Source organism: Coenobita brevimanus, chromosome 101, assembly GCF_032717465.1.
Source record: "Coenobita brevimanus isolate Jiangsu-jjx chromosome 101, ASM3271746v2, whole genome shotgun sequence".
In the NCBI taxonomy this organism is placed as follows: domain Eukaryota; kingdom Metazoa; phylum Arthropoda; class Malacostraca; order Decapoda; family Coenobitidae; genus Coenobita; species Coenobita brevimanus.
Window position 1 is genome coordinate 29,335,949 of NC_137054.1, and position 15,601 is coordinate 29,351,549.

The window sequence follows — 15,601 nt, forward strand, 5'->3', positions numbered from 1 at the left end:
CAATGAGTGAGCACAACAAAATTGCCCAGATCGGTCACATATGGTTTGCTATGACTCTTCTCTACTTACATAATACTTTTCCATTAACATTATATCAGTTTCCACTTTACAGAACTGTTATCACATATTTACAGGCCATACGATTATATTTAGCGTAATCTATCTATTGCCAGACGCGTAATATTAGCGCATATTTACAAAGTGAGTGAACTCGCTATGACTGTTGTTTCAACTTTCATTCTCTTTTTTCAACTTATATAATACTTTTCCACTAACATTACACCTGGTTACACTTTACAGAACTGTTATCACATATTTACAGGCCTTACAATTATCTATCTATCTATCTATTGCCAGACGCCTCAATCCCGTTTGGGGTGGCCACAAACAAATCGCCTCCAAGTCGCCCTGTCCCCCGCCATTTCACTGCCCTGCTCTCAACTCACACCCCCCTCTCTCATATACCTCTCCACCCCATCCCTCCATCTCATCCTCGGCCTCCCCCTCCCTCTTCCCCCCTCCACCTCACTCACATACACTCTCTTCGTCAGTCTTTCACCCTCCATCCTCTCCACATGGCCAAACCACCTCAGTGTGTTCCTCATAACGCTTCCTATCACATCCACATCCACACCACAAAGCTCCTTTATATCCTCATTCGTCAGCCTGTCTCTCCACGTGACTCCACAGGCTCCTCTTAAATAACTCATTTCCACTGCTCTCACTCTTGACTTGTGTCCTTCCAACAATGTCCAAGCTTCACTTCCGTACATTAGAGTTGGTATCACAATACTGTCATGTAGTAACTTTTTCACTTCCATGCTCACTTCCCTGTTTCTTATCACTGCTTTCAAGGAACCAGCAACCTTTCTTCCCTGCTGTACCCTTTCAAGCACTTCGCCCTCCAAACCTCCATCCTTACTCATCACACTACCCAAATACTTAAACGTACTCACATTTTCCAATTCCTCACCATCCAACCTCGCTGTACATTCACTAACTTCACCTCTCTCAAAGACCATCACTTTACTCTTCCCTACATTCACCTTTAGGTTCCGTTTCTTACACATTCTCTCAAACTCATCCACCAAGCCTTGCAGCTCCCCTTCGTCTTCACTCAACAACACAGAATCATCTGCAAACAACAGTACAGGGAGTTTCCAAACACTATCCTCTCTCACCAGGGCCACTCCAACATCCACTACCCTACCTTGTATCTCTTTTATTACCCCATCCATGTACAGATTGAACAACCATGGAGACATGACACATCCCTGTTTCAAACCAACTTTCAAAGAGAAAAATTCACTTAGTTCACCATCCACACGCACTGCTGCCTTCGCACCATCGTACATACTCTTCACAGCATTCAACAACTTCCCATCTACTCCATATATTCTTAACACTTTCCACAATCCTTGTCTATCTACCATGTCATATGCTTTCTCCAAATCCAATTATATTTAGTGTAATATTATCGCATATGTACAATGAAAGAAAAAACTACCTTCCCAGTTCCGTCCAAAGATAATTTACACCTGGCAAAATACAATGAAAACCCAATCTCTACTACTGCGTGCTGCAAATGGTTCAACTTTTCCACTATATGTTCATCACACTTTGGGAAGATCGCTGTGTCTTTTGTACATAGTGAGTGAACTCGCTATGATTGTTGTTTCAACTTACACTCTATTTTTCAACTTATATAATACTTTTCCACTAACATTACACCCATTTCCACTTTATATAATTGTTATCACATATTTACAGGCCTTACTATTATACTGAACATCATATTATCGCATATGTATGTAATGAGTGAACTCGCTATGACTTGTTTCAACTTACACTCTATTTTTCAACTGATATAATACTTTTTCATTATCATTACACCCGTTTCAACTTTATATACTTGTTATCACATACTTACAAGCCTTACTGTTATATTGAGCATCATATTATTGCATATGTACACGCCTTACATTTATAGTGAGCGTCACATTATCAGAAGCACACACAGTACCAGTAATGTAACAAGGTGTGATATTCCTTGTCAGGGTGGGGAGGAGAGGGTGGTGGGGGAGGTTGGGGAGGTGGACAGCGGTGCCCTTCCCCACTCACGCTCCTCTTCCCTCTTCCTTTTCCTTTCCTCTTTCCCTTCCCTTTCCTTCCTTTCCCCACAACATGGGGCTGTGGGGAGGAAGTGCGGGAATACTGCAGAGCAAAAGACGTGCTAGGGAGCAGCTCCTTCTCGCCTGCCTGCTGCCCACATACACCACGTACTAGCACTGCCTCCCTCCCACCACCGCTTTCCCTTTCACCGCTCACTCCCGCCACACCACTTCCCCTTTCACCCCTCACTCTCACCACACCACTCGTGCCTTCCCCAGACAACACAGAAGGACCATACCTTATTTTCCTTCTCGCTGCACCTTGCCTGTGTCTATGTACCAAAAATCACGCGCAAAATTTGAAACATGTGCAAATGACAGACCTCGCAATTGCAAAACGCATGGATACATTGTCGGGTGTCACCGTGACAAAACGTGGGAATGTATCCATACGTCGTCGGGACGCCTCGGGTTAAATGAAATCGAAAAGGAGCTGCATGGCTTGGTGGATGAGTTTGGGAGAGTGTGTAGGAAACAGAATCTAAAGCTAAATGTAGGGAAGAGTAAAGTTATGGACTTTGACAGAAGTGAAGTCAGTGAATGTACAGTGAGGCTGGATGAGGAGGAAATGGAAAATGTGAGTGCATTTAAGTACTTGGTTAGTGTGATGAGCAAAGATGGAAGTTTAGAGGGAGAAGTGCTTGAAAGGAAGCAACAAAGAAGAATGGTTGCTGGTTCCTTGAAAGCAGTGACAAGAAACAGGGAAGTGAACATGGAAGTGAGAAAGCTACTAGACGACAGTATTGTGATACCAACTCTAACGTATGGTAGTGAAGCTTAGACCTGGTTGGGGGAACAGAAGTCAAGAGTGATAGCAGTGGAAATGAGCTATTTGAGAGGAGCATTTGGAGTCACATGGAGAGGCAGACTGACAAATAAAGAAGTGAAGGAACACTGTGGTGTGGATGTGGTGAATGAAGTGGTTTGGACATGTGGAGAGGATGGAGAGCGAGAGACTGATGTGGAGAGTGTATGTGATTAAGGTGGAGGGAGGAAGAAGGAGGGGGAGGCCAAGGATGAGATGCAGGGATGGAGTGGAGAAGTATATGAGAGATGGGGGTGTGAGCTGGAAGCAGGGCAATGAAACGGCAGGGGACAGGGTGACATGAAGGCGGTTTGTTTCTGGCCACCCCTTGCAGGATTAAAGGATCTGGCAACTGATAGACAGAATTTAGCCATATTGTTCACATATCTGACATTGGTTGAGTCCAAAATCTCGCTTTTATTTTGTCCCTGCTGTTTCTGTGCCTTTTTTTACTTGCAATCCTATTACTTTGTAAAAAAAAAAAAAAAATTACTTCTCTCCTCATCTGACCTTGCATCATTCGTTCTTTTTGCTTCTTCCCTCTTTTCCTTTAGTAATCCCCATTCCTCTTGAGTTTGGGCACCTTTTCATCCACATTTGTTTGTACTCCTCTGATTCCTTACATTTGTTAACATTTTTTAATACCTCTTCTACAGTGTTCACACTCTGGAAGGTTACTTTCAGAGGCCTTGACTTGTTTCTCTCATCCTTCCCTAATCTCTTAAATTCCTCTGCATTTTTCTCATAGATTTTGTCTAATACTACTTTCAATATGTTCATTATATTTACCATCTCCTTGTTAACTTTGGTAATTTTATTCTTTATTTCTTCTTCACCTTAACCAGTGATGACTATAGATCTGTTAATCTCTGCTATTTCCTTTATCAGCCTTGGGTCCTTCCTTATGATGTCTTTCACCTCGTTCATCATGTCTTTTGCTTCAGCCTTGTTTTTTAGATCTTGACTTGTTTTGGCTACTTCTGCTCATGTATTTTGTACTTCCTCTGTGCAGTTTCTCATCACTTCATTTGCCTGGGTTATCTTCTCATCAATGTTGCTACTTTCTTCTGTTAGATTAAGTACTTGTCTAATTATGTCTTAATCATTACTGTACTCCTTCAAAACTCTTTCATGGGTGACCACTGTATTTACCATTTCATTCATTTTCTTCGTCAGAATGTCTACCTCAGAATGTAGCTCACCTATTTTTGTATCTTTTCTGTTTTAATTCCTTTACCAGTCCCTCATATTTTTCTTCTGCTGGTACAGTTCCTTCCTTATTTCATGCAATTCCAGTTTGAAAGTTTCTTCCAATTTGTTCACATCCTCTGCTAATGGATTAAATGTAACCAGTTCCAGCAGGTCTGTGTAGTCATCATTTTGTTTTTTTTACTATTTCCCTTCCTCCTACCTAGCTGCACATCTTGAAAGTGCACCATCGTATAGAATATACTTTCTACTTACAGTTTAGAATCTCCATTTTGTCAGTGTTGGAATTTACCCAGGGCTCGTCTGTTTACCCGATGCGGAGCCTGTCATCTGCTAAAGAAGCAAACTCGTCAGGACTCTGACTTCCCTTATCAGTTTTTCTAGTATCTTACTTACAAAACTGGTCAGTGATACTGGTTGGTAGTTGAATGGATCTTGTCTATTCCCTTTCTTGAATAGGGGAACAATGTTTGCTTTCTTCCAAATGTCAGGTAGTTTACCTTGACCTAAGGATTCCTTATATATTAAATACAATGGTTTCCTTAGCTCCTCTGCACAATCATGTTGCACCCAACCTGAAATTCCGTCAGGACCATTTGCTTTTCCTTTGTCCAATTTATGTAACTCTTTCTGTACATCTTTTTCTGATATTTGTATATCTGGTAATATGTGTGGGCATGCATATTCCATATCATCTCTCTCAAAATTTCTTTGTTTTGTAAAGACTGATTCAAAGTTTTTGTTTAGTGCTTCACATATATCTTTCTCTTGTGTATAGATGATCCCCTCATCTGTAATGGACTGTATTTTTATCTTTAACTTTGGTTTTACTTGAGATGTAGCAGTAAAAAAGCTTAGGTTGATCACTACTTTTATTTACAATGTCCTCCTCAAACTGTCTCTGAGCATCCCTCCTTATCTTTGTAAAATCATTTCTTGCCTGTTTATAGTTATGATATGCGCTATCACTACTGTGTCTTCTGTATCTATTCCACAGCAGGTCTCTCTTTTTTTTTTCTTTTTTTTACGCTCTGTATTAAACCATTTCTTTATTTTCATTTCTGTTCCTTTGTGCAGTGGAATGTAATTTTGAACTCCTGTTTCATAAAGAGCACAGAATTTTCTCTATATAATATTTAAATGTCTTGTCCTCTATATTCCTTTTCCCAATCTATTTCTAAGAAGTACTTCTTCAGGTCATGATAATTGCCCTTTTTGTAATTTAGACTCTTTGTAACTCTCATAGCTGGTAACGTCATATGCAATCCAGAAGGCACAATTTAATACAACGTGGTCGCTTTTGCCGAATGGGGGATGATATATTGTACTGTCAATTTCATTTTCTTGCCTGGTAAATATAAGATCTACTACAGATGGATCATCAAGTCCTCTTTTTCTGGTGTTTTCCTTTACGTGCTGTGTTAGGAAGAACTCCTGCACAAGATCTAAGATCCTATGACCCCATGGCTTTTACATCTAGCGTATTCCAATTTATATTTGAACTGAAGTCTCCAGTTAATACAATTCTTTCAGATTTGTCTTCCATTCTATGTAATAATGTTCTTAAAGTCTGAATTGTACCTTCTGGCAGGTCTTTATATTTGCCTCTTTCCCAGGTGTTTGTTTTAGGTGGCATGTATAAATTTGCCACAATTAAGTTTCCTTCATATGTGTTAATTTCCAGTGCAATAAGTTCTACTTGTTAGGGTATATCTAGTTTTATTTCTTTGGCCTGCAAATTTTTCTGTGTTAAGATTATAGTTCTTCCTCCCTTTCTTAAATATCTGTCTCTTCTCCATATATTGTATTTCTCTAATTTTAGGGTATTGTTTGATTTCTTTGGGGTTAATTTTGTTTCAGTTAGGCAGATAATGCGTGGTTCCTTTTCTCTGATATAGTCTTCTATCTCTAGTAATTCAGACACCATTCCAACTACAACCTAACCATCTTGTTTACATACTTGCCATTACTTGAGTCTACTACCTTCCTCCTTTCTGTTCCCTGTTGATTATGTACCACTTTCTTACCTGCAGTCCAATAACTTTGTAAAAAAAAAAGTACTCATCTCTTCTTCTGACCTTCCCTCATTTTTTGTTTTTACCTCCTTCCCCTTCTCTTTTAGTATTCCCAATTTCTCTTGAGTTAGGCATCGTCTTATCCATAATTAAAAAAAAAAATCCTCTTTTTCTGTGAGTTTGTTTTCATTTTTTAGTACTGTCTCCAGTGTTCACACTCTGGAATGTTACTTTCAGAGGCCTTGACTTATTTCTCTCATATCTCCCTAGCCTTTTGTGTTCCTCCATGTCTTTATTACAGATTTCCTCCGATACTTCCTTCATTATGCTCATTATATTTGCCATCTTCCTTTTGTCTCTTGAAATTTTGTTTTTTGTTTCTTCCTCCTCTATACCAGTGATTACTATAGATATTGATATCTGCTGAATATCTGACCAATTTTGGGTTGTTTTGGACTATTTTTTTCATTTCCTTTCTAGCATTTTTTTTCTTTGATTCTTGATTCTAAGTCTTTCCTAACTGTCACCATTTCAGCATACATAGTTTCTACATAATCTTATATGTTTGCATCACTTCATTCTCCTGGGTTCTCGTCTCTTCAGTATCATTATTTTGATCTACTAGACTACTTGCTTGCCTAACTGTCTCTGTATCATTTTTGAATTCCTCCATAATACTCTCATGGCTGACAACCGTACCTGCCATTTCACTGATCTTCCTTTTAAGTGAACCTAGCTCAGCTGTCAGCTCGTCTATTGTTGTGTCTTTCCTGTTCAATTCCTTTCCTAATTTATCATATTCCTCCTTCTGCATGTGCAGTTGCTTCTTTATTCCATCCACTTCACTCTGAAATGCCCTCTCTAATCTGTTCATCCTATCTACTAATTTGTTGAATGATTCCATTTTGACCAGTTCCTGGTAGAAATCATCCTGTTTTCTAACCTTTTTCCTCTTCTCAGCTCCTTCCATATTCACTTCACTTAATATGATGGTTCTTTTGAATTAATAATAAGAAAGAAAAGTTTTTACTTACAACTGTGCATCTTACTCGCCTGTGAAGCCGTAGTCGAAACAGCTGTGACTTGATCAACACATTCCTGCACTAACCAGTTATGTTCTGTTATTTGGGCAACACTTTGCTTAAACTTGTTCTAATGTTTTATAATACCATTTAGATAAACCCTGTACAGATCCTGACTCATATAAATATACTATTTAGGTATAGACAGTTGTATCCAAGAATAGTCAGCTCGGAGAAATGATAAAACGTGTTAACTCTCTGATGCCTCGTGTGTGTGTATTTACCTCATTGTATTTACCTAATTGTGATATACAGGAAATGAGCTATGCTTGTGGGGTCCCATTTCTGTTTCTCAATAAGTCAAATTTTGCTTTAAACTCGTTTAAGTTTTCAGACTGGACGATCTCTTTGTCCAGGCTATTCCACAGGTCTATACATCTATAAGGAAAACTATATTTCTTGATACCTATCAAGCAGCTTGGCTTCTTCAATTTCATTCTGTGTCCTCTGGTTACTTTCTTATCTCATAAAAACAGATCTTCTCTGTCAATTCTATCTACTCTCAACATGGTCCTGAACACTGCAATCATGTCGCCTCTCTTTCTCCTTTCTTCTAAGGAAGGCAAATCCAGCTTTTCCAGCCTCTCTCTGTACGACAGATCAGCCAGACTGGGGACCATTTTGGTTGCTGTTCTTTGTACTCTCTCAATCTTGTTTATATCTTTCTTTTTGTGTGGGGACCTCACTACTGCTGCATACTCTAACCTGGGACAAATCATGGTCACTATCAATTTCTTCATCATCTCCTCAACCATATAATGAAAAGCTACTTTTATATTAGTCAGGAGTTTATACATCTCTCTAACTGTCTTGTTAATGTGTTTTTCAGGTGACAAACTGTCCTGGACCAGCACACCCAAATCTTTCTCTTCTCTCGCTTTTGTGACTGGTTCATTACCCATCAAATAATTCAATGATCGCCTCTTGATACTTTTGCCCATTTCCAATATTTTACATTTCTTTGCATTGAATTTCATTTCCCACATCTGGCTCCATTCGTGTATCCTATCCAGATCCTCCTGCAGCATTTTACAGTCCTCCTCAACCTTACCTTCCTTAAGATCTCTGCATCATCAGCAAACAGACTTGCATAACTGTTCACTCCGTTTACCACATCATTTATGTAAATCAGGAACATTACTGGCGTCAACACCGAGCCCTGTGGGACTCCACTTGTTACTTCCCTCCATCCAGACATTCTATCCTTTATTACTGTCCTCATTTGTCTGTCTCTCAAAAAGTTTCTCATCCATTCCAGGAGGTTCCCCTTCAGACCTCCTATATGCTCCAGTTTCCACATTATTCTCTTATGGGGTACCTTGTCAAAGGCCTTCTCCAAATCTAAATACACACAATCCACCCAACCATCTCTCTCTGGAGTGTATTAGAGTTGTGATGAGGAGGGGTAGACTGAGATGGTTTGGGCATGTGGAGAGGATGGGGGATGGCAATTGGGTGTAGAATGTGAGAAATGTGAATGCTGGAAGTAGGGCTGTGAGAGGCACACTGAAAAAGACCTGGGATGAGGTCATAGAGTGTGATCTCTGGGATAAGAGACTGAACAAGGAGGCTGCCAGAGATCAAGCAGCATGGACAGCCATCATTAGGTGACCAAAGCTGACACATGGAAGCATGCTGGAGCCTTTACACATGAAACAAAATGAAATGAAACAAAACAAAGCAAAAAACAGAGAAAGGACATGACTGAGAGATGGTAATGAGGCAGATGGGTGGGTCATAAAAAGGCACTAAATCCTTTGAACCAAAGAATTAAGTCTATTACTCTAAAACCTGCTAATCTGATAGATTCCTCGCTATCTATAAACACTGATAGAAAACTCTAGTATCAGAGGCCATACAGTGTGGACGGAAAGCTGCTGAATGCTGTAACACAGTAGTAAAGCATTTTAACCAATGAAACCAACTGGTGTGAAAATAAATGCAACACAATACTGAGATGATCTAAGTACAGATATGACTTGTAGGACAAAAGAACTTTTTTCTTATGACCAGCATCACCTCATTATGACAGTATATTGTTTTAGCCAAAAACAACCAGAGAAATAAAAAAATCCAAGCCAGTAGGCAAACAATAAACACGTATCTGGTATTACTACTTACCGAGCCCTTGGTTGTATGAGGTCTGGTAAGTACATTGCCATAGGAAGGGGCCTGGCAGCTGTATGAGGAAAACTGCAGCAGAAGAGTGAACAGTGGTGGCACCATGGCTCGCGATGCACTACCTCCCTCTGTAATCTAAAGCGTAACAGTAGGAAACTTTACTAACAATTTGCAGAGGTACAATGCATCACTAGCAAAAATAAATAACATTTACACCAAACAGGTCAGCAACCTGAAAGACCTCATATTTATCTGTTTTTATTGCTTAACCCCACTCTGTTCCTGGCTGAGTATACCCATCATTCATTATGTATGCAACTGTTTCTGTGCAGCTGTCCTACAATTTAGTATATAAACTGTATAGGAACGCAGCGTCTAATTGAGGTAGACAGTGCCTTACCAGGGTCAGACCAGGGTCCTCCCCACGGCTAGGTGCAGGGAAATATAAGGAAGTTTGGTTCCTGGATGGATGCCACTGCTCCTCCACCCAGGATGAACAGTGCCACCTCATTTAGGCTCACTGTCATCAACCCCCACACCAGTTAAAAATAATAGTTCAAAAGGGCTTCATTACATGAAAAATATAATTAGGAAGAGCACACAAAAATACATCCCAAAACCTACAATGTTTCAATCAAAACACAGAATGCAGAATAAGTCTCTGCTCCACGACACTCATTTTATATGGGAAAAATGTGCAATGCTGTGAGGATACTGCCATAACTGAAAATCAGGATGCACTGTGTTTGTTCTCAATGTACAATCACAGGAAAGTCTTGATGCCAATGACATTTTGCTCAATATGGCTTTATAGTGATCCCTTGGTTATTGCACACCTGGCTATAGCAGTTTTCTTTACGGCAAGATTAAAATCTGCATTCCTGCCATTACCAAGCACTTTTCAGCTAAAAAACACTGTTACCGTAAGCCTGAACTGGCTTCTGCCGACAATAATGATGGAGTGTCTGTGGTTTCTTATGGCTCTGAGGGATGAAAAAAATTGGGCTGTACTTGAGGAGTTAACTCTATGTGGTGAAGATCACTAACTCTTCACCCCCTACCATGAGAACCCCTAACCTGATGCCTATCTCAGGTCTCTCTATGGCACATGATTCTTCCTTGTTGTGCCCTTTTCATCACTTTCTATTAACCTAACCATGCTTATGTGTTTCTGACACTTACCATACAGTAAGTATGTATTTAGTGGGTTTAAACTGTCATAAAAGGGAAAATTGGGAATTGCATTTAACATGCCTGGCACCAATTAGGATAAATCCCATAGGTTCTGTGCTTTTATTATCATGTAAATCCGTTATCACTTACCACATAGGAATTCTGTACAAATTATGCATGATCACCAAAGGATAACTGTATTGCAACAGACAGTATGGTGAAAATAGTACAGTGGTAAATTCTTTTGAAAAACTGCTTTGACTGCTCCCACTATTAATGAAATAATCACCAATAAAGATCTAAGGTTATGTAGGTCCCAGTGTGGGTTACTCATAAAATCAATTATAAGAGGAAGCTGTAAGTCTCATCATCAGGACCTCCTTTCCCATTCTAGGGCAGGGTGATGAGTACCAACATCCAGATAGCCCAAGTCTGCCCAATCCAATGGGCCACACTTTCATTCAATTCATGTCCCCGGAATCCTGGCTCTATATGATACGCCAAAAACTTTCACCACATTCAGTAACTTTACATAAACGTATTCGATATAGTCAGTTTGAATGCTGTCACGTCAAAAAGGGATGCCAAATCCCTGATCATGCACTTCTTCTCACAACATTCATCCAGCCAGCTCAATCTCTTGTCAGTCCCCTAGCCTCAACGACTTCTAAACCTCTCTTCCTCACACACTCATCCACCATACCCTTCCACCTTCTCCTTGGCCTACCGCACCTCCTCCCTCCTTCAAATTCGCTCAGATATAACTTTTTCACCGCTCTATTGTTAGCCATTCTCTCCACACGACCACACCATCTCAGTACACTTTCTTCAACTCTGGTGTCCACGGACTTCTTCACTCCGCATCTTTCAGGAGTCACCTTATTTTGTATCCTATCCACTATCTGTGCTCCAAATACATTCCTAAGAAGTCCCATCTCAACTGTTCTCACTCTTGACCTTTCATTTCCATGCCACACCATAGTCTCACATCCATATGTTAAAGTTGGCACTAACTCTCCTTCATGTAAGCCTCGTGCAGCTGCAACACTCAAGCCTCTGTTTCTTATCAAGGCCTTCATAGCACCAGCTACTTTCCTTCTTTATGTCACTCTACTTTCCACTTCTTTTGCACGTTTTCCTCTCTTTCTATCACTGTACCCATGTATTTGAACTCTCACCAATTCCTGTCTCTCTCTATTTACTGTAACATCTCACTGGGAGCCACCTTCTCTCACAATAACCATCACTTTACTCTTTTCTACATTTACTCCTAACGTATAACACTCACAGACATCAGCAAAACCCTGCACTAGTCAACCAAGTTCTCGTCTGGTATTTGCAAGTAGCACTGCATCATCAGCATACAACAAATATGAGATATTCCATCCATCACCATTCATTACCAACGTCATCCCTCTCACCATTACTCATGTCTTTACTTCTCTCATCACCCCATCCATATATATATTGAAAAACCACGGGGACATCACACAACCTTGTGGCACGCCAACACAGATCGTGAACCATTCACTTAGATGCCCATTTATCCTTATACATGCCTCACTACCATCATAAAAATTCTTGACGGTACCTAGCAGCTTACCATCTACAACGTACTTATGCAAAACCTTCCACAATCCTTCTCTGTTTACTTTGAAGTATGCTTTTTCCATATCCATAAATGCCATGAACACCTTATAGTCCTTCTCACAAGCCTTCTCCACTATCTGTCTCACTGCAAATATTTGATACACACATCCTCTGCCATTACTAAAGCCACCCTGTTTATCACTGACTAGGACTCTTGATATCACTCTTACTTTCTCTAAAATGATTCTTCCATATACCTTCCCTACAACACTCAATAAATATATGCCACGATTTATCTCACTCACTTAACACACCTTTATTTTTGTACAGGGGTACAATCACAGCCTTTTTCCACTCTGCTGGCACAGTTTCATTCATCCATGCCTCCTTACATTTCTCCAACGAGCACTTTATTCCACTCTTTCCACTACACTTAATCATCTCTGCATACACCTCATGAACCCCAGCTGCTTTCCCATTTTTCAACCGTTTAACAGCACTCTTCACCTGAGCGAGTGCCACGTCTCCTGGCACTGCATTCCTTCTCTTCACATCCAAAAAACAATCAATGTTTAAAGCCACTCTGCTCTCTCTATTCCCATTCATCAGGCTTTCAAAGCATTCCTTCCATCTGGTCCGTACTTCATCCCTATGGGTTAATAATCTACCACTTACATCCTTCACACTTTCACATCTCTCTCCGCTGTCACTTCTACATTACCACACCTCTTTCCAAAATCTATCTATCTATCTATTGCCAGATGCCTCAATCCCGTACAGGGTGGCCACAAACAAATCGCCTCTATGTCGCCCTGTCCCCTGCCATTTCACTGCCCTGCTCCCAACTCACACCTCCTCCTCTCTCATATACCTCTCCACTCCATCCCTGCATCTCATCCTCAGCCTCCCCTTCCCTCTCCCCCCCTCCACCTCACTCACATACACTCTCTTCGTCAGTCTCTCACCTTCCATCCTCTCCACATGGCCAAACCACCTCAGTGTGTTACTCCTAACGCTTCCTATCACATCCACACCACAACACTCCTTCATATCCTCATTTGTCAGTCTGTCTCTCCATGTCACTCCACAGGCTCTTCTTAAATAACTCATTTCCACTGCTCTCACTCTTGACTTGTGTCCTTCCAACAACGTCCAAGCTTCACTTCCATACGTTAGAGTTGGTATCACAATACTGTCATGTAGTAACTTTTTCACTTCCATGCTCACTTCCCTGTTTCTTATCACTGCTTTCAAAGAACCAGCAACCGTTCTTCCTTGGTGTACCCCTTCATGCACTTCACCCTTCATACTTCCATCCCAACTCATCACACTACCCAAATAATTAAACGTACTCACATTTTCCAATTCCTCACCATCCAACCTCACTGTACATTCACTGACTTCACCTCTCTCAAAGACCATCACTTTACTCTTCCCTACATTCACCTTCCGATTCCCTTTCTTACACACTCTCCCAAACTAATCCACCAAGCCTTGCAGTTCCCCTTCATCTTCACTCAACAACACAGTTTCATCTGCAAACAATAGGACAGGGAGTGTCCAAACACTACCCTCTCTCACCAGGGCCACTCCAACATCCACTACCCTACCTTGTACCTCTTTTATTACCCCATCCATGTGCAGATTGAACAACCATGGAGACATGACACATCCCTGTTTCAACCCAACCTTCAATTCACTCAGTTCACCATCCACACGCACTGCAGCCTTAGCACCATCATACATACTCTTCACAGCATTCAACAACTTCCCATCCACTCCATATATTCTTAATACTTTCCACAATCCTTGTCTATCCACCCTGTCATATGCTTTCTCCAAATCCATGAAAGCCGAATACAACTTTTTTCCCTTCTCTAGAAACTTTTCCATTAAAGATCTAAGAATGAATATCTGATCTACACAACCTCTTCCCTTCCTAAAGCCTCCCTGTTCTTCTCCAACTAATTCATCTGTTCTTTCTCTAACTCTGTCAATAAGTATCCTACCATACACTTTTCCTATTATACTAAGAAGACAAATGCCTCTATGATTACCACACACTTCTTTTTCCCCTTTTCCTTTGTACAAGGGAATAATTATACCTGACTTCCAATCATCCAGGACTCTACCTTCCTCCCAGGCCAATCTGCACATCTTTCACATCCATTCTACTACTATCACTCCCCCATGCTTCAGCATTTCACCACACACTCCATCAATTCCTGGGGCTTTCCCCAATTTAACTTTCTTCATTGCTTTCACAACTTCATCCTACTGATTTCTTCCTGTCTTCTCACCTCCCTCCTTCTCCCAGCCATTCCCCAGCCACTTATACTCGCATTACTTCCATCCTCTATGTTCAACAATTCCTTAAAGTGTTCTCTCCATCTGCTCACTTTTTCTCCCTTCTTCACTAGTAATCTACCATTTTTATCTTTCACTTCCCTGCTAACTTCATTTCCACCCTGTCTTACTCTCTTCACCTCTTTCCAGAACATTTTCTTACAGTCCCTCCACTTTACACTCAAATTCCTTCAAAATTCCTCATCCACTTTCTTCTTACTCTCTCTTACTAATCTTTTCACCTCTCTCTTTCTTTCTACATATAACTCTCTCTTCCACCCCTCAACTTCTTCCATGCCCCTATTTCTCATCCATTCATTGTTTTATGCAATAAAAATTTTTTCCGTTTTTGGTCCGGGATTGGGTGGGTATAAAATTGCAAAAATGCCTGGGATGGTACACGTTAATAGCACTTGCAGTATTACCCAGAAATTACATGGATTCAAATGTCACTTGCCCTGGCTACACACAGACACCAACAGGACTTTAACAATGCAATTTTACATTATTTTATGTCCTAAAAACTTTTGAAACTGTGCGAAGTTGCCTATTTTATGGTCTCACTGCAAGATGAAAATCTGCACTCCTGCAGTTATGGTGCATTTTTCATCGTTATCACACACCTGAGCTGGGCTGAGTTTATTAATCATAAACATTGGCCTGGCGCATCAACCCATGACATCATCCCACATGTGAGCTGCTTTCATTGGCCAGGACCTCTTGGCCTTGAATACTGGCTTTCATTGGCCCACACCACCACAGTTGGGGTAGAAGGTGAGTTTAGTGAAGCACTGCCCACACCTCGAAGTAGTGAACAGCAAGAATTGGAATCAAATGCATCCTAATGATGTATTTTCAGTTATACCAACTGTAATTCTCATTTTTTGTGCTTCATAAACTCGTAACATTAATATCATTATGAATATAATATCAAATAATTTCAAAAGCAAAGGAGGAATATAAGAGTACACTAATGTTGGTTTGGTCAGCTTTTGTTAACAACTAAGCCAGTCACTCAAGCAAACGGATAAAGTACAGTATCTGGAGGAGGTGGATATTTTGGCAGAAAGTCAGTTTGGATTCAGAAGA

At 40.5% G+C, this 15,601-nt stretch overlaps 1 protein-coding gene across 1 annotated transcript in view; it reads right to left on the reverse strand.

The window, feature by feature from the left end:
• LOC145414995 (protein MON2 homolog) overlaps nucleotides 1-15,601 on the reverse strand; it is a 570,120-nt gene that overhangs the window by 163,119 nt on the left and 391,400 nt on the right. Inside the window, exon 25 of the mRNA XM_080284414.1 lies at nucleotides 9,404-9,538. Within this exon, the coding sequence (XP_080140540.1) occupies nucleotides 9,404-9,538 (135 nt within the window). The remainder of the gene's footprint in view (nucleotides 1-9,403; nucleotides 9,539-15,601) is intronic.